The sequence below is a fragment of the Bufo bufo genome, chromosome 3 (genome assembly GCF_905171765.1).
Source record: "Bufo bufo chromosome 3, aBufBuf1.1, whole genome shotgun sequence".
Classification (NCBI taxonomy): Eukaryota; Metazoa; Chordata; class Amphibia; order Anura; family Bufonidae; genus Bufo; species Bufo bufo.
Window position 1 is genome coordinate 705,379,759 of NC_053391.1, and position 26,548 is coordinate 705,406,306.

At 48.1% G+C, this 26,548-nt stretch overlaps 3 protein-coding genes across 9 annotated transcripts in view; 2 read left to right on the plus strand and 1 right to left on the minus strand.

The window, feature by feature from the left end:
• The window catches only part of ARFIP2 (ADP ribosylation factor interacting protein 2), a 76,602-nt gene extending 61,889 nt beyond the window's left edge, over window positions 1–14,713 (minus strand). For all 5 annotated transcript variants that reach the window (XM_040426755.1, XM_040426752.1, XM_040426753.1 and 2 more), the window contains exon 1: window positions 14,615–14,713. The gene's annotated coding sequence lies outside the window, so the exon portion shown is untranslated. The remainder of the gene's footprint in view (window positions 1–14,614) is intronic.
• Window positions 14,647–16,485, plus strand: LOC120996650. 2 transcript variants are annotated; one of them, XM_040426756.1, is made up of 4 exons: window positions 14,647–15,290; window positions 15,360–15,474; window positions 15,665–15,745; window positions 16,047–16,485. In XM_040426756.1, exons 1-4 carry the CDS (start codon window positions 14,672–14,674, stop codon window positions 16,057–16,059), a joined length of 828 nt encoding a protein of 275 aa, XP_040282690.1. In that variant the 5' UTR covers window positions 14,647–14,671; the 3' UTR covers window positions 16,060–16,485. The 2 variants fall into 2 exon arrangements, with proteins under 2 accessions (XP_040282690.1, XP_040282691.1); XM_040426757.1 differs by having other exon boundaries at window positions 15,360–15,477; window positions 15,714–16,485.
• A 96-nt stretch (window positions 16,486–16,581) lies between these two features.
• On the plus strand, window positions 16,582–26,010 carry TIMM10B (translocase of inner mitochondrial membrane 10B). 2 transcript variants are annotated; one of them, XM_040426758.1, is made up of 3 exons: window positions 16,582–16,756; window positions 24,524–24,619; window positions 25,581–26,010. In XM_040426758.1, exons 1-3 carry the CDS (start codon window positions 16,727–16,729, stop codon window positions 25,818–25,820), a joined length of 366 nt encoding a protein of 121 aa, XP_040282692.1. In that variant the 5' UTR covers window positions 16,582–16,726; the 3' UTR covers window positions 25,821–26,010. The 2 variants fall into 2 exon arrangements, with proteins under 2 accessions (XP_040282692.1, XP_040282693.1); XM_040426759.1 differs by having other exon boundaries at window positions 25,587–26,010.
• Window positions 26,011–26,548: the final 538 nt, after the last annotated feature.

Genomic DNA, 26,548 nt, shown 5'->3' on the forward strand with positions numbered 1-26,548 from the left:
CTGTATCCCCAGTGTTATATATATATATATATACAGCTCTGTATACATCACATGACCCGGCCTGTATCCCCGGTGTTATATATATATACAGCTCTGTATACATCACATGACCCGGCCTGTATCCCCAGTGTTATATATATATACAGCTCTGTATACATCACATGACCCGGCCTGTATCCCCAGTGTTATATATATATATATATATACAGCTCTGTATACATCACATGACCCGGCCTGTATCCCCAGTGTTATATATATATATACAGCTCTGTATACATCACATGACCCGGCCTGTATCCCCAGTGTTATATATATATATATATACAGCTCTGTATACATCACATGACCCGGCCTGTATCCCCGGTGTTATATATATATATATATACAGCTCTGTATACATCACATGACCCGGCCTGTATCCCCAGTGTTATATATATATATACAGCTCTGTATACATCACATGACCCGGCCTGTATCCCCGGTGTTATATATATATATACAGCTCTGTATACATCACATGACCCGGCCTGTATCCCCGGTGTTATATATATATATATATATATACAGCTCTGTATACATCACATGACCAGGCCTGTATCCCCGGTGTTATATATATATATATATACAGCTCTGTATACATCACATGACCCGGCCTGTATCCCCGGTGTTATATATATATACAGCTCTGTATACATCACATGACCCGGCCTGTATCCCCGGTGTTATATATATATATACAGCTCTGTATACATCACATGACCCGGCCTGTATCCCCGGTGTTATATATATATATATATATATATATATATATACAGCTCTGTATACATCACATGACCCGGCCTGTATCCCCAGTGTTATATATATATATATATACAGCTCTGTATACATCACATGACCCGGCCTGTATCCCCGGTGTTATATATATATATATATATACAGCTCTGTATACATCACATGACCCGGCCTGTATCCCCAGTGTTATATATATATATATACAGCTCTGTATACATCACATGACCCGGCCTGTATCCCCAGTGTTATATATATACAGCTCTGTATACATCACATGACCCGGCCTGTATCCCCAGTGTTATATATATATATATATACAGCTCTGTATACATCACATGACCCGGCCTGTATCCCCAGTGTTATATATATATATACAGCTCTGTATACATCACATGACCCGGCCTGTATCCCCAGTGTTATATATATATATCTACAGCTCTGTATACATCACATGACCCGGCCTGTATCCCCGGTGTTATATATATATACAGCTCTGTATACATCACATGACCCGGCCTGTATCCCCGGTGTTATATATATATATATACAGAGCTGTATACATCACATGACCCGGCCTGTATCCCCGGTGTTATATATATATATATATATACAGCTCTGTATACATCACATGACCAGGCCTGTATCCCCAGTGTTATATATATATATATATACAGCTCTGTATACATCACATGACCCGGCCTGTATCCCCAGTGTTATATATATATATATATACAGCTCTGTATACATCACATGACCCGGCCTGTATCCCCAGTGTTCTATATATATATATATATACAGCTCTGTATACATCACATGACCCGGCCTGTATCCCCGGTGTTATATATATATATATATATACAGCTCTGTATACATCACATGACCCGGCCTGTATCCCCAGTGTTATATATATATATATATACAGCTCTGTATACATCACATGACCCGGCCTGTATCCCCGGTGTTATATATATATACAGCTCTGTATACATCACATGACCCGGCCTGTATCCCCGGTGTTATATATATACATATAGCTCTGTATACATCACATGACCCGGCCTGTATCCCCAGTGTTATATATATATATATATACAGCTCTGTATACATCACATGACCCGGCCTGTATCCCCAGTGTTATATATATATATATACAGCTCTGTATACATCACATGACCAGGCCTGTATCCCCAGTGTTCTATATATATATATATATATACAGCTCTGTATACATCACATGACCCGGCCTGTATCCCCGGTGTTATATATATATATACAGCTCTGTATACATCACATGACCCGGCCTGTATCCCCAGTGTTATATATATATATATATATACAGCTCTGTATACATCACATGACCCGGCCTGTATCCCCAGTGTTATATATATATATATAAACATACAGCTCTGTATACATCACATGACCCGGCCTGTATCCCCAGTGTTATATATATATATATATACAGCTCTGTATACATCACATGACCCGGCCTGTATCCCCAGTGTTATATATATATATATATACAGCTCTGTATACATCACATGACCCGGCCTGTATCCCCGGTGTTATATATATATATATATACAGCTCTGTATACATCACATGACCCGGCCTGTATCCCCGGTGTTATATATATATATATATACAGCTCTGTATACATCACATGACCCGGCCTGTATCCCCGGTGTTATATATATATATATACAGCTCTGTATACATCACATGACCCGGCCTGTATCCCCGGTGTTATATATATATATACAGCTCTGTATACATCACATGACCCGGCCTGTATCCCCGGTGTTATATATATATATATACAGCTCTGTATACATCACATGACCCGGCCTGTATCCCCAGTGTTATATATATATATCTACAGCTCTGTATACATCACATGACCCGGCCTGTATCCCCGGTGTTATATATATATATATATATACAGCTCTGTATACATCACATGACCCGGCCTGTATCCCCGGTGTTATATATATATATATATATACAGCTCTGTATACATCACATGACCCGGCCTGTATCCCCGGTGTTATATATATATATATACATATACAGCTCTGTATACATCACATGACCCGGCCTGTATCCCCGGTGTTATATATATATATATACAGCTCTGTATACATCACATGACCCGGCCTGTATCCCCGGTGTTATATATATATATATATATATATATACAGCTCTGTATACATCACATGACCCGGCCTGTATCCCCGGTGTTATATATATATATACAGCTCTGTATACATCACATGACCCGGCCTGTATCCCCGGTGTTATATATATATATATACAGCTCTGTATACATCACATGACCCGGCCTGTATCCCCGGTGTTATATATATATATATATATACAGCTCTGTATACATCACATGACCCGGCCTGTATCCCCAGTGTTATATATATATATATATACAGCTCTGTATACATCACATGACCCGGCCTGTATCCCCGGTGTTATATATATATACAGCTCTGTATACATCACATGACCCGGCCTGTATCCCCAGTGTTATATATATATATATATATATATATATATACAGCTCTGTATACATCACATGACCCGGCCTGTATCCCCGGTGTTATATATATATATATATATATATACAGCTCTGTATACATCACATGACCCGGCCTGTATCCCCAGTGTTATATATATATATATATATATATATATATATACAGCTCTGTATACATCACATGACCCGGCCTGTATCCCCGGTGTTATATATATATATACAGCTCTGTATACATCACATGACCCGGCCTGTATCCCCAGTGTTATATATATATATACAGTTCTGTATACATCACATGACCCGGCCTGTATCCCCGGTGTTATATATATATATATACAGCTCTGTATACATCACATGACCCGGCCTGTATCCCCGGTGTTATATATATATATATATATATACAGCTCTGTATACATCACATGACCCGGCCTGTATCCCCGGTGTTATATATATATATATATATACAGCTCTGTATACATCACATGACCCGGCCTGTATCCCCAGTGTTATATATATATATACAGCTCTGTATACATCACATGACCCGGCCTGTATCCCCAGTGTTATATATATATATATACAGCTCTGTATACATCACATGACCCGGCCTGTATCCCCGGTGTTATATATATATATATACAGCTCTGTATACATCACATGACCCGGCCTGTATCCCCAGTGTTATATATATATATACAGCTCTGTATACATCACATGACCCGGCCTGTATCCCCGGTGTTATATATATATATATATATACAGCTCTGTATACATCACATGACCCGGCCTGTATCCCCAGTGTTATATATATATATACAGCTCTGTATACATCACATGACCCGGCCTGTATCCCCGGTGTTATATATATATATACAGCTCTGTATACATCACATGACCCGGCCTGTATCCCCGGTGTTATATATATATATATACAGCTCTGTATACATCACATGACCCGGCCTGTATCCCCAGTGTTATATATATATATATATATATACAGCTCTGTATACATCACATGACCCGGCCTGTATCCCCAGTGTTATATATATATATATATATATACAGCTCTGTATACATCACATGACCCGGCCTGTATCCCCAGTGTTATATATATATATATATATATATATATATACAGCTCTGTATACATCACATGACCCGGCCTGTATCCCCGGTGTTATATATATATATATACAGCTCTGTATACATCACATGACCCGGCCTGTATCCCCAGTGTTATATATATATATATATACAGCTCTGTATACATCACATGACCCGGCCTGTATCCCCGGTGTTATATATATATATATATATATATACAGCTCTGTATACATCACATGACCCGGCCTGTATCCCCGGTGTTATATATATATATACAGCTCTGTATACATCACATGACCCGGCCTGTATCCCCAGTGTTATATATATATATATACAGCTCTGTATACATCACATGACCCGGCCTGTATCCTCAGTGTTATATATATATATACAGCTCTGTATACATCACATGACCCGGCCTGTATCCCCGGTGTTATATATATATATATATACAGCTCTGTATACATCACATGACCCGGCCTGTATCCCCGGTGTTATATATATATATATATACAGCTCTGTATACATCACATGACCCGGCCTGTATCCCCGGTGTTATATATATATACAGCTCTGTATACATCACATGACCCGGCCTGTATCCCCAGTGTTATATATATATATATATACAGCTCTGTATATATCACATGACCCGGCCTGTATCCCCGGTGTTATATATATATATATATACAGCTCTGTATACATCACATGACCCGGCCTGTATCCCCAGTGTTATATATATATATATATATACAGCTCTGTATACATCACATGACCCGGCCTGTATCCCCAGTGTTCTATATATCTACAGCTCTGTATACATCACATGACCCGGCCTGTATCCCCAGTTATATATATATATATATATATATATATACAGCTCTGTATACATCACATGACCCAGCCTGTATCCCCGGTGTTATATATATATATACAGCTCTGTATACATCACATGACCCGGCCTGTATCCCCGGTGTTATATATATATATATATATACAGCTCTGTATACATCACATGACCCGGCCTGTATCCCCGGTGTTATATATATATATATATACAGCTCTGTATACATCACATGACCCGGCCTGTATCCCCAGTGTTATATATATATATATATATACAGCTCTGTATACATCACATGACCCGGCCTGTATCCCCGGTGTTATATATATACAGCTCTGTATACATCACATGACCCGGCCTGTATCCCCAGTGTTCTATATATATATATATATACAGCTCTGTATACATCACATGACCCGGCCTGTATCCCCGGTGTTATATATATATATATACAGCTCTGTATACATCACATGACCCGGCCTGTATCCCCAGTGTTATATATATATACAGCTCTGTATACATCACATGACCCGGCCTGTATCCCCAGTGTTATATATATATATATATATATACAGCTCTGTATACATCACATGACCCGGCCTGTATCCCCGGTGTTATATATATATACAGCTCTGTATACATCACATGACCCGGCCTGTATCCCCGGTGTTATATATATATATATACAGCTCTGTATACATCACATGACCCGGCCTGTATCCCCGGTGTTATATATATATATATATACAGAGCTGTATACATCACATGACCCGGCCTGTATCCCCAGTGTTATATATATATATATATATACAGCTCTGTATACATCACATGACCAGGCCTGTATCCCCAGTGTTATATATATATATACAGCTCTGTATACATCACATGACCCGGCCTGTATCCCCAGTGTTATATATATATATACAGCTCTGTATACATCACATGACCCGGCCTGTATCCCCGGTGTTATATATATATACAGCTCTGTATACATCACATGACCCGGCCTGTATCCCCAGTGTTATATATATATATATATATATATATACAGCTCTGTATACATCACATGACCCGGCCTGTATCCCCGGTGTTATATATATATACAGCTCTGTATACATCACATGACCCGGCCTGTATCCCCAGTGTTATATATATATATATATACAGCTCTGTATACATCACATGACCCGGCCTGTATCCTCAGTGTTATATATATATATACAGCTCTGTATACATCACATGACCCGGCCTGTATCCCCGGTGTTATATATATATATATACAGCTCTGTATACATCACATGACCCGGCCTGTATCCCCGGTGTTATATATATATATATATACAGCTCTGTATACATCACATGACCCGGCCTGTATCCCCGGTGTTATATATATATACAGCTCTGTATACATCACATGACCCGGCCTGTATCCCCGGTGTTATATATATATATATATATACACAGCTCTGTATACATCACATGACCCGGCCTGTATCCCCGGTGTTATATATATATATATACAGCTCTGTATACATCACATGACCCGGCCTGTATCCCCAGTGTTATATATATATATACAGCTCTGTATACATCACATGACCCGGCCTGTATCCCCAGTGTTATATATATATATACAGCTCTGTATACATCACATGACCCGGCCTGTATCCCCAGTGTTATATATATATATATATACAGCTCTGTATATATCACATGACCCGGCCTGTATCCCCGGTGTTATATATATCTACAGCTCTGTATACATCACATGACCCGGCCTGTATCCCCGGTGTTATATATATATACAGCTCTGTATACATCACATGACCCGGCCTGTATCCCCAGTGTTATATATATATATATACAGCTCTGTATACATCACATGACCAGGCCTGTATCCCCAGTGTTATATATATATACAGCTCTGTATACATCACATGACCCGGCCTGTATCCCCAGTGTTATATATATATACAGCTCTGTATACATCACATGACCCGGCCTGTATCCCCAGTGTTATATATATATATATATATATATACAGCTCTGTATACATCACATGACCCGGCCTGTATCCCCGGTGTTATATATATATATACAGCTCTGTATACATCACATGACCCGGCCTGTATCCCCAGTGTTATATATATATATATACAGCTCTGTATACATCACATGACCCGGCCTGTATCCTCAGTGTTATATATATATATACAGCTCTGTATACATCACATGACCCGGCCTGTATCCCCGGTGTTATATATATATATATATATATATATACAGCTCTGTATACATCACATGACCCGGCCTGTATCCCCGGTGTTATATATATATACAGCTCTGTATACATCACATGACCCGGCCTGTATCCCCGGTGTTATATATATATATATATATATATATACACAGCTCTGTATACATCACATGACCCGGCCTGTATCCCCGGTGTTATATATATATATATACAGCTCTGTATACATCACATGACCCGGCCTGTATCCCCAGTGTTATATATATATATACAGCTCTGTATACATCACATGACCCGGCCTGTATCCCCAGTGTTATATATATATATACAGCTCTGTATACATCACATGACCCGGCCTGTATCCCCAGTGTTATATATATATATATATATATACAGCTCTGTATATATCACATGACCCGGCCTGTATCCCCAGTGTTCTATATATCTACAGCTCTGTATACATCACATGACCCGGCCTGTATCCCCGGTGTTATATATATATACAGCTCTGTATACATCACATGACCCGGCCTGTATCCCCAGTGTTATATATATATATATACAGCTCTGTATACATCACATGACCAGGCCTGTATCCCCAGTGTTATATATATATACAGCTCTGTATACATCACATGACCCGGCCTGTATCCCCAGTGTTATATATATATATATATACAGCTCTGTATACATCACATGACCAGGCCTGTATCCCCAGTGTTATATATATATACAGCTCTGTATACATCACATGACCCGGCCTGTATCCCCAGTGTTATATATATATATATATACAGCTCTGTATACATCACATGACCCGGCCTGTATCCCCAGTGTTATATATATATATATACAGCTCTGTATACATCACATGACCCGGCCTGTATCCCCGGTGTTATATATATATATACAGCTCTGTATACATCACATGACCCGGCCTGTATCCCCGGTGTTATATATATATATATATATATATATACAGCTCTGTATACATCACATGACCCGGCCTGTATCCCGGTGTTATATATATATATACAGCTCTGTATACATCACATGACCCGGCCTGTATCCCCAGTGTTATATATATATATATATATACAGCTCTGTATACATCACATGACCCGGCCTGTATCCCCGGTGTTATATATAAATATATATATACAGCTCTGTATACATCACATGACCCGGCCTGTATCCCCAGTGTTATATATATATATACAGCTCTGTATACATCACATGACCCGGCCTGTATCCCCAGTGTTCTATATATCTACAGCTCTGTATACATCACATGACCCGGCCTGTATCCCCAGTTATATATATATATATATACAGCTCTGTATACATCACATGACCCGGCCTGTATCCCCAGTGTTATATATATATATATACAGCTCTGTATACATCACATGACCCGGCCTGTATCCCCGGTGTTATATATATATATATATATATATACAGCTCTGTATACATCACATGACCCGGCCTGTATCCCCGGTGTTATATATATATATACAGCTCTGTATACATCACATGACCCGGCCTGTATCCCCGGTGTTATATATACATATATACAGCTCTGTATACATCACATGACCCGGCCTGTATCCCCGGTGTTATATATATATACAGCTCTGTATACATCACATGACCCGGCCTGTATCCCCAGTGTTATATATATATACAGCTCTGTATACATCACATGACCCGGCCTGTATCCCCAGTGTTATATATATATATATATATACAGCTCTGTATACATCACATGACCCGGCCTGTATCCCCAGTGTTATATATATATATATATATACAGCTCTGTATACATCACTTGACCCGGCCTGTATCCCCGGTGTTATATATATATATACAGCTCTGTATACATCACTTGACCCGGCCTGTATCCCCGGTGTTATATATATATATACAGCTCTGTATACATCACATGACCCGGCCTGTATCCCCAGTGTTATATATATATATACAGCTCTGTATACATCACATGACCCGGCCTGTATCCCCGGTGTTATATATATATATATACAGCTCTGTATACATCACATGACCCGGCCTGTATCCCCAGTGTTATATATATATATATATATACAGCTCTGTATACATCACATGACCCGGCCTGTATCCCCGGTGTTATATATATATACAGCTCTGTATACATCACATGACCCGGCCTGTATCCCCAGTGTTATATATATATACAGCTCTGTATACATCACATGACCCGGCCTGTATCCCCGGTGTTATATATACATATATACAGCTCTGTATACATCACATGACCCGGCCTGTATCCCCAGTGTTATATATATATATATATACAGCTCTGTATACATCACATGACCCGGCCTGTATCCCCAGTGTTATATATATATATACAGCTCTGTATACATCACATGACCCGGCCTGTATCCCCGGTGTTATATATATATACAGCTCTGTATACATCACATGACCCGGCCTGTATCCCCAGTGTTATATATATATATACAGCTCTGTATACATCACATGACCCGGCCTGTATCCCCGGTGTTATATATATATATATACAGCTCTGTATACATCACATGACCCGGCCTGTATCCCCAGTGTTCTATATATATATATATATACAGCTCTGTATACATCACATGACCCGGCCTGTATCCCCGGTGTTATATATATATATATATACAGCTCTGTATACATCACATGACCCGGCCTGTATCCCCGGTGTTATATATATATATATATACAGCTCTGTATACATCACATGACCCGGCCTGTATCCCCAGTGTTATATATATATATATACAGCTCTGTATACATCACATGACCCGGCCTGTATCCCCGGTGTTATATATATATATATATATATATATACAGCTCTGTATACATCACATGACCCGGCCTGTATCCCCGGTGTTATATATATATATATATATATATACAGCTCTGTATACATCACATGACCCGGCCTGTATCCCCAGTGTTATATATATATATACAGCTCTGTATACATCACATGACCCGGCCTGTATCCCCAGTGTTATATATATATACAGCTCTGTATACATCACATGACCCGGCCTGTATCCCCAGTGTTATATATATATACAGCTCTGTATACATCACATGACCCGGCCTGTATCCCCGGTGTTATATATATATATATATAGCTCTGTATACATCACATGACCCCGCCTGTATCCCCGGTGTTATATATATATATACAGCTCTGTATACATCACATGACCCGGCCTGTATCCCCGGTGTTATATATATATATATACAGGGAGTGCAGAATTATTAGGCAAGTTGTATTTTTGAGGATTAATTTTATTATTGAACAACAACCATGTTCTCAATGAACCCAAAAAACTCATTAATATCAAAGCTGAATATTTTTGGAAGTAGTTTTTAGTTTGTTTTTAGTTTTAGCTATTTTAGGGGGATATCTGTGTGTGCAGGTGACTATTACTGTGCATAATTATTAGGCAACTTAACAAAAAACAAATATATACCCATTTCAATTATTTATTTTTACCAGTGAAACCAATATAACATCTCAACATTCACAAATATACATTTCTGACATTCAAAAACAAAACAAAAACAAATCAGTGACCAATATAGCCACCTTTCTTTGCAAGGACACTCAAAAGCCTGCCATCCATGGATTCTGTCAGTGTTTTGATCTGTTCACCATCAACATTGCGTGCAGCAGCAACCACAGCCTCCCAGACACTGTTCAGAGAGGTGTACTGTTTTCCCTCCTTGTAAATCTCACATTTGATGATGGACCACAGGTTCTCAATGGGGTTCAGATCAGGTGAACAAGGAGGCCATGTCATTAGATTTTCTTCTTTTATACCCTTTCTTGCCAGCCACGCTGTGGAGTACTTGGACGCGTGTGATGGAGCATTGTCCTGCATGAAAATCATGTTTTTCTTGAAGGATGCAGACTTCTTCCTGTACCACTGCTTGAAGAAGGTGTCTTCCAGAAACTGGCAGTAGGACCGGGAGTTGAGCTTGACTCCATCCTCAACCCGAAAAGGCCCCACAAGCTCATCTTTGATGATACCAGCCCACACCAGTACTCCACCTCCACCTTGCTGGCGTCTGAGTCGGACTGGAGCTCTCTGCCCTTTACCAATCCAGCCACGGGCCCATCCATCTGGCCCATCAAGACTCACTCTCATTTCATAAGTCCATAAAACCTTAGAAAAATCAGTCTTGAGATATTTCTTGGCCCAGTCTTGACGTTTCAGCTTGTGTGTCTTGTTCAGTGGTGGTCGTCTTTCAGCCTTTCTTACCTTGGCCATGTCTCTGAGTATTGCACACCTTGTGCTTTTGGGCACTCCAGTGATGTTGCAGCTCTGAAATATGGCCAAACTGGTGGCAAGTGGCATCTTGGCAGCTGCACGCTTGACTTTTCTCAGTTCATGGGCAGTTATTTTGCGCCTTGGTTTTTCCACACGCTTCTTGCGACCCTGTTGACTATTTTGAATGAAACGCTTGATTGTTCGATGATCACGCTTCAGAAGCTTTGCAATTTTAAGAGTGCTGCATCCCTCTGCAAGATATCTCACTATTTTTGACTTTTCTGAGCCTGTCAAGTCCTTCTTTTGACCCATTTTGCCAAAGGAAAGGAAGTTGCCTAATAATTATGCACACCTAATATAGGGTGTTGATGTCATTAGACCACACCCCTTCTCATTACAGAGATGCACATCACCTAATATGCTTAATTGGTAGTAGGCTTTCGAGCCTATACAGCTTGGAGTAAGACAACATGCATAAAGAGGATGATGTGGTCAAAATACTCATTTGCCTAATAATTCTGCACTCCCTGTATATACAGCTCTGTATACATCACATGACCCGGCCTGTATCCCCAGTGTTATATATATACAGCTCTGTATACATCACATGACCCGGCCTGTATCCCCGGTGTTATATATATATATATACAGCTCTGTATACATCACATGACCCGGCCTGTATCCCCGGTGTTATATATATATATATATATACAGCTCTGTATACATCACATGACCCGGCCTGTATCCCCAGTGTTATATATATATATATATACAGCTCTGTATACATCACATGACCCGGCCTGTATCCCCGGTGTTATATATAAATATATATATACAGCTCTGTATACATCACATGACCCGGCCTGTATCCCCAGTGTTATATATATATATACAGCTCTGTATACATCACATGACCCGGCCTGTATCCCCAGTGTTATATATATATACAGCTCTGTATACATCACATGACCCGGCCTGTATCCCCGGTGTTATATATATATATATATATACAGCTCTGTATACATCACATGACCCGGCCTGTATCCCCGGTGTTATATATATATATACAGCTCTGTATACATCACATGACCCGGCCTGTATCCCCGGTGTTATATATATATACAGCTCTGTATACATCACATGACCCGGCCTGTATCCCCGGTGTTATATATATATACAGCTCTGTATACATCACATGACCCGGCCTGTATCCCCAGTGTTATATATATATATACACACAGCTCTGTATACATCACATGACCCGGCCTGTATCCCCGGTGTTATATATATATATACAGCTCTGTATACATCACATGACCCGGCCTGTATCCCCAGTGTTATATATATATATATACAGCTCTGTATACATCACATGACCCGGCCTGTATCCCCGGTGTTATATATATATATACAGCTCTGTATACATCACATGACCCGGCCTGTATCCCCGGTGTTATATATATATATATATACAGCTCTGTATACATCACATGACCCGGCCTGTATCCCCGGTGTTATATATATATACAGCTCTGTATACATCACATGACCCGGCCTGTATCCCCAGTGTTATATATATATATATACAGCTCTGTATACATCACATGACCCGGCCTGTATCCCCGGTGTTATATATATATATATATATATATATACAGCTCTGTATACATCACATGACCCGGCCTGTATCCCCAGTGTTATATATATATATACAGCTCTGTATACATCACATGACCCGGCCTGTATCCCCGGTGTTATATATATATATATATATATATATATATATATACAGCTCTGTATACATCACATGACCCGGCCTGTATCCCCAGTGTTATATATATATATATATACAGCTCTGTATACATCACATGACCCGGCCTGTATCCCCAGTGTTATATATATATATACAGCTCTGTATACATCACATGACCCGGCCTGTATCCCCAGTGTTATATATATATATATATACAGCTCTGTATACATCACATGACCCGGCCTGTATCCCCGGTGTTATATATATATATACAGCTCTGTATACATCACATGACCCGGCCTGTATCCCCAGTGTTATATATATATATACACAGCTCTGTATACATCACATGACCCGGCCTGTATCCCCGGTGTTATATATATATATACAGCTCTGTATACATCACATGACCCGGCCTGTATCCCCAGTGTTATATATATATACAGCTCTGTATACATCACATGACCCGGCCTGTATCCCCAGTGTTATATATATATATATATATACAGCTCTGTATACATCACATGACCCGGCCTGTATCCCCAGTGTTATATATATATATATACAGCTCTGTATACATCACTTGACCCGGCCTGTATCCCCAGTGTTATATATATATATACAGCTCTGTATACATCACATGACCCGGCCTGTATCCCCGGTGTTATATATATATATATATACAGCTCTGTATACATCACATGACCCGGCCTGTATCCCCAGTGTTATATATATATATATATACAGCTCTGTATACATCACATGACCCGGCCTGTATCCCCGGTGTTATATATATATATACAGCTCTGTATACATCACATGACCCGGCCTGTATCCCCGGTGTTATATATATATATACAGCTCTGTATACATCACATGACCCGGCCTGTATCCCCGGTGTTATATATATATATACAGCTCTGTATACATCACATGACCCGGCCTGTATCCCCGGTGTTATATATATACATACAGCTCTGTATGACCTGACCATGTGATCTCTCACCTAAGGATTAGACTGCTGACTGTCTCATTAGATGGTCTCTTCTCTTCCAAGCTGCCTATGGGGATTGGAGGAAATCTTCTGGAGGAGGACGTCCCAGGCCGAGTCTCTTTGATGATGGATGTTCCTCAGATGCTGGATGTCTTCCTAATGTGTGGTTTCTCCAGGCTGTCTCTACGATGCTGGATGTCTCCAGGCTGTCTCTACGATGCTGGATGTCTCCAGGCTGTCTCTACGATGCTGGATGTCTCCAGGCTGTCTCTACGATGCTGGATGTCTCCAGGCTGTCTCTACGATGCTGGATGTCTCCAGGCTGTCTCTACGATGCTGGATGTCTCCAGGCTGTCTCTACGATGCTGGATGTCTCCAGGCTGTCTCTACGATGCTGGATGTCTCCAGGCTGTCTCTACGATGCTGGATGTCTCCAGGCTGTCTCTACGATGCTGGATGTCTCCAGGCTGTCTCTACGATATTGGATGTCTCGAAGCTGTCTCTACGATGCTGGATGTCTACAGGCTGTCGCTACGATGCTGGATGTCTCCAGGCTGTCTCTACGATGCTGGATGTCTCCAGGCTGTCTCTACGATGTTGGATGTCTCCAGGCTGTCTCTACGATATTGGATGTCTCGAAGCTGTCTCTACGATGCTGGATGTCTACAGGCTGTCGCTACGATGCTGGGTGTCTACAGGCTGTCTCTACGATGCAAGATGTCTACAGGATGTCTCTACGATATTGGATGTCTCGAAGCTGTCTCTACGATGCTGGATGTCTACAGGCTGTCGCTACGATGCTGGATGTCTCCAGGCTGTCTCTACGATGCTGGATGTCTCCAGGCTGTCTCTACGATGCTGGATGTCTCTAGGCTGTCTCTACGATATTGGATGTCTTGAAGCTGTCTCTACGATGCTGGATGTCTACAGGCTGTCGCTACGATGCTGGGTGTCTACAGGCTGTCTCTACGATGCAAGATGTCTACAGGATGTCTCTAAGATACTAGATGTCTACCGGCTGTCTCTACGATGCTGGATATCTATGATACTGGATGTCTCTAGGCTCGGTCTCTATGATGTAGGATGTCTCTATGATGCTGGATGTCTCCAGGCTGTCTCTATGATGCTGGATGTCTCCAGGCTGTCTCTATGATGCTGGATGTCTCCAGGCTGTCTCTATGATGCTGGATGTCTCTATGATGCTGGATGTCTCTATGATGCTGGATGTCTCCAGGCTGTCTCTATGATGCTGGATGTCTCTCTGAAGCTGTATGTCTCTATGATACTGGATGTCTCTAGGCTCGGTCTCTATGATGTAGGATGTCTCTATGATGCTGGATGTCTCCAGGCTGTCTCTATGATGATGGATGTCTCCAGGCTGTCTCTCTGAAGCTGTATGTCTCTATGATACTGGATGTCTCTAGGCTCGGTCTCTATGATGTAGGATGTCTCTATGATGCTGGATGTCTCCAGGCTGTCTCTATGATGCTGGATGTCTCCAGGCTGTCTCTCTGAAGCTGTATGTCTCTATGATACTGGATGTCTCTAGGCTCGGTCTCTATGATGCTGGATGTCTCTCTGAAGCTGTATGTCTCTATGATGTAGGATGTCTCTAGGCATAGTCTCTATGACAATAGATGGCTCAAGGCTGTCTCTATGGTGTAGGCTGTCTCTCTGACGTTGGATGCTTCTATACTGTCCGCAGTCTCTCTCGTTTAGACGTCCCGTATCTCGCAGTGACAGCCGTGGTGCTGTCTCTCAGAGGGCCGCTCTATCATCACCAATAAAACGGTCTCTCTAATCTGCCTCTGGTGGGCGGAGCCTCCCTGACAGCTGTCTAAGTCTTCCGGAAGTTTGGTTAATCCGGAAGTGACGCGTCCCTCTTTTGGTTGGCGGATCGTTAATGTGGCTTGACATACCGGAAGTAGTGTTCTCTGCGGAGGATTCTGGGAGAGACCGCGACACATGAGCTCCGAGAAAATGGCCGCTATATAAATACCTGTCGCTAGAGGCCAAGCAGAGCCTGGTAGTAATGGCTGCGCCCTGAAGGGTCACATGAGTGAGAAGAGCCCTGAGAGAGACTGCGGCTCGTCAGGCAGATAGAAGCTCGGAGCAGCCGGGACTATGGACGGGGAGCAACAGCAGCTACGTAATGTGAGGACACCGCGCTCGGGGGTCACATGACCTAAATAACGTCACGTGGCAAACGGTCACCAATCAGATCTCTGCTCTCGTATCTCTGACATAGATAGAGAATGAGAGCAGTGACGTGATTGGATGTTATATGGGGCGGGATTGGATGTTATATGGGGGGGAGGGATGGGATTGGATGTTATATGGGGGCGGGGGGGGATGGAATTGGATGTTATATGGGGGGGGAGGGATGGGATTGGATGTTATATGGGGGCGGGGGGGGATGGAATTGGATGTTATATGGGGGGGATTGGATGTTATATGGGGGGGAGGGATGGGATTGGATGTTATATGGGGGGGAGGGATGGGATTGGATGTTATATGGGGGGGGAGGGATGGGATTGGATGTTATATGGGGGGGAGGGATGGGATTGGATGTTATATGGGGGAGGGATGGGATTGGATGTTATATGGGGGGGGGGAGGGATGGGATTGGATGTTATATGGGGGGGGGGAGGGATGGGATTGGATGTTATATGGGGGGGGAGGGATGGGATTGGATGTTATATTGGGGGGGGGGATTGGATGTTATATGGGGAGGGGGATTGGATGTTATATGGGGGGATTGGATTGGATGTTATATGGGGGGATTGTATGTTATATGGGGGGGTGGAGGAGGGATGGGATTGGATGTTATATGGGGGGGTTGGATGTTATATGGGGGGATTGGATGTTATATGGGGGGGATTGGATGTTATATGGGGGGGATTGGATGTTATATGGGGGGGATTGGATGTTATATGGGGGGGAGGGATGGGATTGGATGTTATATGGGGGGGAGGGATGGGATTGGATGTTATATGGGGGGGAGGGATGGGATTGGATGTTATATGGGGGGGAGGGATGGGATTGGATGTTATATGGGGGGGAGGGATGGGATTGGATGTTATATGGGGGGGGGAGGGATGGGATGTTATATGGGGGGATTGGATGTTATATGGGGGGGGGAGGGATTGGATGTTATATGGGGTGGAGGGATGGGATTGGATGTTATATGGGGTGGAGGGATGGGATTGGATGTTATATGGGGGGGAGGGATGGGATTGGATGTTATATGGGGGGGGGATGGGATTGGATGTTATATGGGGGGGGGATGGGATTGGATGTTATATTGGGTGGGGGGGATGGGATTGGATGTTATATGGGGGGGGGAGGGATGGGATGTTATATGGGGGGATTGGATGTTATAGGGGGGGATTGGATGTTATATGGGGGGGGAGGGATTGGATGTTCTATGGGGGGATTGGATTGGATGTTATATGGGGGGGATTGGATGTTATATGGGGGGGAGGGATGGGATTGGATGTTATATGGGAGGGATGGGATTGGATGTTATATGGGGGGGAGGGATGGGATTGGATGTTATATGGGGGGGGGGAGGGATGGGATTGGATGTTATATGGGGGGGGGAGGGATGGGATTGGATTGGATGTTATATTGGGGGGGGGGATGGGATTGGATGTTATATGGGGGGGGGATGGGATTGGATGTTATATGGGGGGGGGGAGGGATTGGATGTTATATGGCTGCGGTGGGTTGGGCGGTCTGGTGCTGGAGGAGGTGACGGGTAGGATCAGATGAGGGGCTGCGGTGGGTTGGGCGGTCTGGTGCTGGAGGAGGGGGCGGGTGAGGGGCTGCGGTGGGTTGGGCGGTCTGGCGCTGGAGGAGGTGACAGGGGTAGGATCAGATGAGGGGCTGCGGTGGGTTGGGCGGTCTGGTGCTGGAGGAGGTGACGGGTAGGATCAGATGAGGGGCTGCGGTGGGTTGGGCGATCTGGTGCTGGAGGAGGTGACTGGTAGGATCAGATAAGGGGCTGCGGTGGGTTGGGCGGTCTGGTGCTGGAGGAGGTGACGGGTAGGATCAGATGAGGGGCTGCGGTGGGTTGGGCGGTCTGGCGCTGGAGGAGGTGACAGGGGTAGGATCAGATGAGGGGTTGCGGTGGGTTGGGCGGTCTGGTGCTGGAGGAGGTGACGGGTAGGATCAGATGAGGGGCTGCGGTGGGTTGGGCGGTCTGGTGCTGGAGGAGGTGACGGGTAGGATCAGATGAGGGGCTGCGGTGGGTTGGGCGGTCTGGTGCTGGAGGAGGTGACAGGGGTAGGATCAGATGAGGGGCTGCGGTGGGTTGGGCGGTCTGGTGCTGGAGGAGGGGGCGGGTGAGGGGCTGCGGTGGGTTGGGCGGTCTGGCGCTGGAGGAGGTGACAGGGGTAGGATCAGATGAGGGGCTGCGGTGGGTTGGGCGGTCTGGCGCTGGAGGAGGTGACAGGGGTAGGATCAGATGAGGGGTTGCGGTGGGTTGGGCGGTCTGGTGCTGGAGGAGGTGACGGGTAGGATCAGATGAGGGGCTGCGGTGGGTTGGGCGGTCTGGTGCTGGAGGAGGTGACGGGTAGGATCAGATGAGGGGCTGCGGTGGGTTGGGCGGTCTGGTGCTGGAGGAGGTGACAGGGGTAGGATCAGATGAGGGGCTGCGGTGGGTTGGGCGGTCTGGTGCTGGAGGAGGGGGCGGGTGAGGGGCTGCGGTGGGTTGGGCGGTCTGGCGCTGGAGGAGGTGACAGGGGTAGGATCAGATGAGGGGCTGCGGTGGGTTGGGCGGTCTGGTGCTGGAGGAGGGGGCGGGTGAGGGGCTGCGGTGGGTTGGGCGGTCTGGCACTGGAGATGGTGACGGGTAGGATCAGATGAGGGGCTGCGGTGGGTTGGGCGGTCTGGTGCTGGAGGAGGTGACAGGGGTAGGATCAGATGAGGGGCTGCGGTGGGTTGGGCGGTCTGGTGCTGGAGGAGGTGACGGGTAGGATCAGATGAGGGGCTGCGGTGGGTTGGGCGATCTGGTGCTGGAGGAGGTGACTGGTAGGATCAGATAAGGGGCTGCGGTGGGTTGGGCGGTCTGGTGCTGGAGGAGGTGACGGGTAGGATCAGATGAGGGGCTGCGGTGGGTTGGGCGGTCTGGTGCTGGAGGAGGTGACAGGGGTAGGATCAGATGAGGGGCTGCGGTGGGTTGGGCGGTCTGGTGCTGGAGGAGGGATGGGATTGGATGTTATATGGGGGGGGAGGGATGGGATTGGATGTTATATGGGGGGGGGGAGGGATGGGATTGGATGTTATATGGGGGGGGGGGGGATGGGATTGGATTGGATGTTATATTGGGGGGGGGGATGGGATTGGATGTTATATGGGGGGGGGATGGGATTGGATGTTATATGGGGGGGGGGAGGGATTGGATGTTATATTGGGGGGGGGGGGGGGATGGGATGTTATATGGCTGCGGTGGGTTGGGCGGTCTGGTGCTGGAGGAGGTGACAGGGGTAGGATCAGATGAGGGGCTGCGGTGGGTTGGGCGGTCTGGTGCTGGAGGAGGGGGCGGGTGAGGGGCTGCGGTGGGTTGGGCGGTCTGGCGCTGGAGGAGGTGACAGGGGTAGGATCAGATGAGGGGCTGCGGTGGGTTGGGCGGTCTGGTGCTGGAGGAGGTGACGGGTAGGATCAGATGAGGGGCTGCGGTGGGTTGGGCGATCTGGTGCTGGAGGAGGTGACTGGTAGGATCAGATAAGGGGCTGCGGTGGGTTGGGCGGTCTGGTGCTGGAGGAGGTGACGGGTAGGATCAGATGAGGGGCTGCGGTGGGTTGGGCGGTCTGGTGCTGGAGGAGGTGACAGGGGTAGGATCAGATGAGGGGCTGCGGTGGGTTGGGCGGTCTGGTGCTGGAGGAGGGATGGGATTGGATGTTATATGGGGGGGGAGGGATGGGATTGGATGTTATATGGGGGGGGGGGAGGGATGGGATTGGATGTTATATGGGGGGGGGGGAGGGATGGGATTGGATGTTATATGGGGGGGGGAGGGATGGGATTGGATTGGATGTTATATTGGGGGGGGGGGATGGGATTGGATGTTATATGGGGGGGGGATGGGATTGGATGTTATATGGGGGGGGGGAGGGATTGGATGTTATATTGGGGGGGGGAGGGATTGGATGTTATATGGGGGGGGGATGGGATTGGATGTTATATGGGGGGGGGAGGAGGGATGGGATTGGATGTTATATGGGGGGATTGGATTGGATGTTATATGGGGGGATTGGATTGGATGTTATATGGGGGGATTGGATTGGATGTTATATGGGGGGATTGGATTGGATGTTATATGGGGGGATTGGATTGGATGTTATATGGGGGGATTGGATTGGATGTTATATGGGGGGATTGGATTGGATGTTATATGGGGGGGGGGATGGGATTGGATGTTATATGGGGGGGTGGAGGAGGGATGGGATTGGATGTTATATGGGGGGATTGGATGTTATATGGGGGGGTTGGATGTTATATGGGGGGGTTGGATGTTATATGGGGGGATTGGATGTTATATGGGGGGATTGGATTGGATGTTATATGGGGGGGATTGGATGTTATATGGGGGGGATTGGATGTTATATGGGGGGGAGGGATGGGATTGGATGTTATATGGGAGGGATGGGATTGGATGTTATATGGGGGGGGATGGGATTGGATGTTATATGGGGGGGGGATGGGATTGGATGTTATATGGGGGGGGGATGGGATTGGATGTTATATGGGGGGGGGGGGAGGGATGGGATGTTATATGGGGGGGATTAGATGTTATAGGGGGGGGATTGGATGTTATATGGGGGGGAGGGATTGGATGTTATATGGGGTGGAGGGATGGGATTGGATGTTATATGGGGGGGAGGGATGGGATTGGATGTTATATGGGGGGGGAGGGATGGGATTGGATGTTATATGGGGGGGGGAGGGATGGGATTGGATGTTATATGGGGGGGGGATGGGATTGGATGTTATATGGGGGGATGGGATTGGATGTTATATGGGGGAGGGGAGGGATGGGATTGGATGTTATATGGGGGGGGAGGGATGGGATTGGATGTTATATGGGGGGGGGGGGAGGGATGGGATTGGATGTTATATGGGGGGGGGGGGGAGGGATGGGATTGGATGTTATATGGGGGGGGGAGGGATGGGATTGGATGTTATATGGGGGGATTGGATGTTATATGGGGGGATTGGATTGGATGTTATATGGGGGGGGGAGGGATGGGATTGGATGTTATATGGGGGGGGAGGGATGGGATTGGATGTTATATGGGGGGGAGGGATGGGATTGGATGTTATATGGGGGGGGGAGGGATGGGATTGGATGTTATATGGGGGGGGAGGGATGGGATTCGATGTTATGGGGGGGGATTGGATGTTATATGGGGGGGATTGGATGTTATGTGGGGGGGAGGGATGGGATTGGATGTTATATGGGGGGGGAGGGATGGGATTGGATGTTATATGGGGGGGGAGGGATGGGATTGGATGTTATATGGGGGGGGGAGGGATGGGATTGGATGTTATATGGGGGGGATTGGATGTTATATGGGGGGATGGATGGGATTGGATGTTAGATGGGGGTGGATGTTATATGGGGGGGGGGGGATTGGATGTTATATGGGGGATGGATGGAAGTGATTGGATGTTATATGGGGGGGATGAATGGGATTGGATGTTATATGGGGGTGAGGGCAGGGTTGGACTGGGGTGCCTAGAATCCACCAGTAAAATGTATTTTGGGGCCCACCGTACGGATACAGCTCACACAGCAGATGAGGACTATGGGGTCCCTGCAGCAGAATGCAGGTCCTGGGGAGAAGAGGACCCTGGTGTCTCCCCCTTTGTACCTGAAGTCCTCTCAGCTCTGATCTATAGTAATGGAGGTTCTGGAATAATCCGGTGTATTATATGGACAGCGGGTGGTGGAGGAGCTGGACATGGGATATATGGATGTAGTGCAGGACGTCTGCTGTGTTATGTGCCACTGGTGCAGCAGGGGGTGGGAGACTAGGGGCCACCTTGCTCAGGGGCCCATCGGGGGATTCACCTGTACCCCTGTGGGCAAGTCTGAGCCTGGATGAGGGTCTGCAGTGGGTTGGGCGGTCTGGCACTGGAGGAGGGGGCGGGTGAGGGGCTGCGGTGGGTTGGGCGGTCTGGCGCTGGAGGAGGTGACGGGTAGGATCAGATGAGGGGCTGCGGTGGGTTGGGCGGTCTGGCGCTGGAGGAGGTGACAGGGGTAGGATCAGATGAGGGGCTGCGGTGGGTTGGGCGGTCTGGTGCTGGAGGAGGGGGCGGGTGAGGGGCTGCGGTGGGTTGGGCGGGTGAGGGGCTGCGGTGGGTTGGGCGGTCTGGCGCTGGAGGAGGTGACAGGGGTAGGATCAGATGAGGGGCTGCGGTGGGTTGGGCGGTCTGGCACTGGAGATGGTGACGGGTAGGATCAGATGAGGGGCTGCGGTGGGTTGGGCGGTCTGGCGCTGGAGGAGGTGACAGGGGTAGGATCAGATGAGGGGCTGCGGTGGGTTGGGCGGTCTGGCGCTGGAGGAGGTGACAGGGGTAGGATCAGATGAGGGGCTGCGGTGGGTTGGGCGGTCTGGTGCTGGAGGAGGGGGCGGGTGAGGGGCTGCGGTGGGTTGGGCGGGTGAGGGGCTGCGGTGGGTTGGGCGGTCTGGCGCTGGAGGAGGTGACAGGGGTAGGATCAGATGAGGGGCTGCGGTGGGTTGGGCGGTCTGGCGCTGGAGGAGGTGACAGGGGTAGGATCAGATGAGGGGCTGCGGTGGGTTGGGCGGTTCTGGCGCTGGAGGAGGTGACAGGGGTAGGATCAGATGAGGGGCTGCGGTGGGTTGGGCGGTCTGGTGCTGGAGGAGGTGACGGGTAGGATCAGATGAGGGGCTGCGGTGGGTTGGGCGGTCTGGTGCTGGAGGAGGGGGCGGGTGAGGGGCTGCGGTGGGTTGGGCGGTCTGGCGCTGGAGGAGGTGACGGGTAGGATCAGATGAGGGGCTGCGGTGGGTTGAGCGGTCTGGTGCTGGAGGAGGGGGCGGGTGAGGGGCTGCGGTGGGTTGGGCGGGTGAGGGGCTGCGGTGGGTTGGGCGGTCTGGCGCTGGAGGAGGTGACAGGGGTAGGATCAGATGAGGGGCTGCGGTGGGTTGGGCGGTCTGGCGCTGGAGGAGGTGACAGGGGTAGGATCAGATGAGGGGTTGCGGTGGGTTGGGCGGTCTGGTGCTGGAGGAGGTGACGGGTAGGATCAGATGAGGGGCTGCGGTGGGTTGGGCGGTCTGGTGCTGGAGGAGGTGACGGGTAGGATCAGATGAGGGGCTGCGGTGGGTTGGGCGGTCTGGTGCTGGAGGAGGTGACAGGGGTAGGATCAGATGAGGGGCTGCGGTGGGTTGGGCGGTCTGGTGCTGGAGGAGGTGACAGGGGTAGGATCAGATGAGGGGCTGCGGTGGGTTGGGCGGTCTGGTGCTGGAGGAGGGGGCGGGTGAGGGGCTGCGGTGGGTTGGGCGGTCTGGCGCTGGAGGAGGTGACAGGGGTAGGATCAGATGAGGGGCTGCGGTGGGTTGGGCGGTCTGGTGCTGGAGGAGGGGGCGGGTGAGGGGCTGCGGTGGGTTGGGCGGTCTGGCGCTGGAGGAGGTGACAGGGGTAGGATCAGATGAGGGGCTGCGGTGGGTTGGGCGGTCTGGTGCTGGAGGAGGGGGCGGGTGAGGGGCTGCGGTGGGTTGGGCGGTCTGGCGCTGGAGGAGGGGGCGGGTGAGGGGCTGCGGTGGGTTGGGCGGTCTGGCGCTGGAGGAGGGGGCGGGTGAGGGGCTGCGGTGGGTTGGGCGGTCTGGCGTTGGAGGAGGGGGCGGGTGAGGGGCTGCGGTGGGGATCGGCAGTGACCCCTCTCTCTCTCCCCAGCTCCGGGACTTCCTGCTGGTCTACAATAAGATGACGGAGATGTGTTTTAGCCGCTGCGCCAAGAACCTGAACTACCGCTCGCTGACCATGGAGGAGGTAGGAGGCGGTACAAGCCCCTTGTCATGTGACTGATTTGCTCCGCCCTCCTGCAGGCGTGCCTGGGTGTGACATCACTGGAAACGCTTCCCATAATTCCATGGATCTGGCTTGGAAAGCTGGGATCAGACATCATCCTGCAGATGTGGGGGAGATGACGGGGGGAGTAGTTGTGCTCGCCGGTCACGTGGGGGAGATGACGGGAGGAGTAGTTGTGCTCGCCGGTCACGTGGGGGGAGATGACGGGAGGAGTAGTTGTGCTCGCCGGTCACGTGGGGGAGATGACAGTAGTAGTAATGTTCTCTGGTTACGTTTGGGAGATGATGGGAGCAGTAGTTGTGCTCGCCGGTCACGTGGGGGAGATGACGGGAGTAGTAGTTGTGCTCGCCGGTCACGTGGGGGGAGATGACGGGAGCAGTAGTTGTGCTCGCCGGTCACGTGGGGGAGATGACGGGAGCAGTAGTTGTGCTCGCCGGTCACGTGGGGGGAGATGACAGGAGGAGTAGTTGTGCTCGCCGGTCACGTGGGGGAGATGACGGGAGCAGTAGTTGTGCTCGCCGGTCACGTGGGGGGAGATGACAGGAGGAGTAGTTGTGCTCGCCGGTCACGTGGGGGGAGATGACGGGAGCAGTAGTTGTGCTCGCCGGTCACGTGGGGGGAGATGACGGGAGCAGTAGTTGCGCTCGCCGGTCACGTGGGGGGAGATGATGGGAGTAGTTGCGTTCTCCGGTCACGTGGGGGGAGATGACGGGAGCAGTAGTTGCGCTCGCCGGTCACGTGGGGGGAGATGACGGGAGCAGTAGTTGCGCTCGCCGGTCACGTGGGGGAGATGATGGGAGTAGTTGCGCTCGCCGGTCACGTGGGGGAGATGATGGGAGTAGTAGTTGTTTTCTCCGGTCATGAGGGGGAGATGATGGGAGTAGTAGTGCTCTGGTGCCCTGACTCTCGTCCTTCTTCCTAGGAGCGGTGTCTGGACAGTTGTGCCTCCAAATTCATCCGTTCCAACCACCGCCTGATGGCCTCGTACGTGGGGCTGATGCCGGGGATGGTGCAGCGCAGGATGGCGGATTATGAGAACCAGAACAAAGAGGCGGCGAGTGAGCCAGCGGTCCTGACGGAGAGCAGCGGCAGCACCCCGGAGCAGGGCCCCCCCCAGGTGTCGGGGGCCCTAGATGCAGCAGTCACCCAACCGCCTGTGTAATGAGATGTGACTCCGTTATCACTACTTTGGCCCTGGGGCCCCTGTAAAGTGTCACAGGATGGTGGGGCTCCTGTGAAGGAACATTCCCCGCAGGGCGGCACGGTAATGCCAGGATAGTGCCGCCACCTGGTGTGCTATGATTTGTGTGGAGGTCCGCCATGTCAGGGAGGCAATAAATCTGCTGACTGCCCAGGTCTCTTGTGTGCCTCAGGAGCGCCCCCTGTCAGCCAGAGGGGGGGGTTCTCTACTGGACCTGAGGGCGGCTGACGGGTCTGCCTCGCGGGATTCACAGCGTATCCCTGTTCTCCCTGGAGGCGGAAAACCATTCCTGGCTACAGTGTGTGTGAACACGGCCCTAGCGCTGCCCTGCAGAGTCGTCCTGGGGCCCGCAGGTGGTCAGTGTCTAGAGACGGGTGTCTCGGGCCCCCACTGTATCCATCATGAAACGCCAAACCTCATGAGCGTGTGTCCTATACCGCGGGGTTCATTCAGGTGTAAGGCCTCTTGTGTGCGATGTGGCCCACCGCGGGGCAGCGGATCGCGGACCCAGTCACTTTAAGGCTGAGTTCACACGGGCGTTGCGGGAAAAGGTGCGTTGCGGGAACATGCGTGATTTTTCTGCGCAAGTGCAAAACATTGTAATGCGTTTTGCATGCGCGTGAGAAAAATCGGCATGTTTGGTACCCAGACTTTTTCACAGAAGTTCGGGCTTGGGATCGGTGTTCTGT

Bases quoted from the DNA above. Each gene is read 5' to 3' on its own strand.
- LOC120996650 (XM_040426756.1), top strand. From the start codon at position 14,672: ATGGGGATTGGAGGAAATCTTCTGGAGGAGGACGTCCCAGGCCGAGTC. The intron at 15,291-15,359 runs GTGTCTACAGGC...GATGTCTCGAAG, and splicing joins GGCTGTCGCTACGATGCTGG to CTGTCTCTACGATGCTGGAT. The intron at 15,475-15,664 runs GCTGTCTCTACG...GGATGTCTCTAG, and splicing joins ACGATGCTGGATGTCTCTAG to GCTCGGTCTCTATGATGTAG.
- TIMM10B (XM_040426758.1), top strand. From the start codon at position 16,727: ATGGACGGGGAGCAACAGCAGCTACGTAAT. The intron at 16,757-24,523 runs GTGAGGACACCG...CTCTCTCCCCAG, and splicing joins AGCAACAGCAGCTACGTAAT to CTCCGGGACTTCCTGCTGGT. The intron at 24,620-25,580 runs GTAGGAGGCGGT...CCTTCTTCCTAG, and splicing joins GCTCGCTGACCATGGAGGAG to GAGCGGTGTCTGGACAGTTG.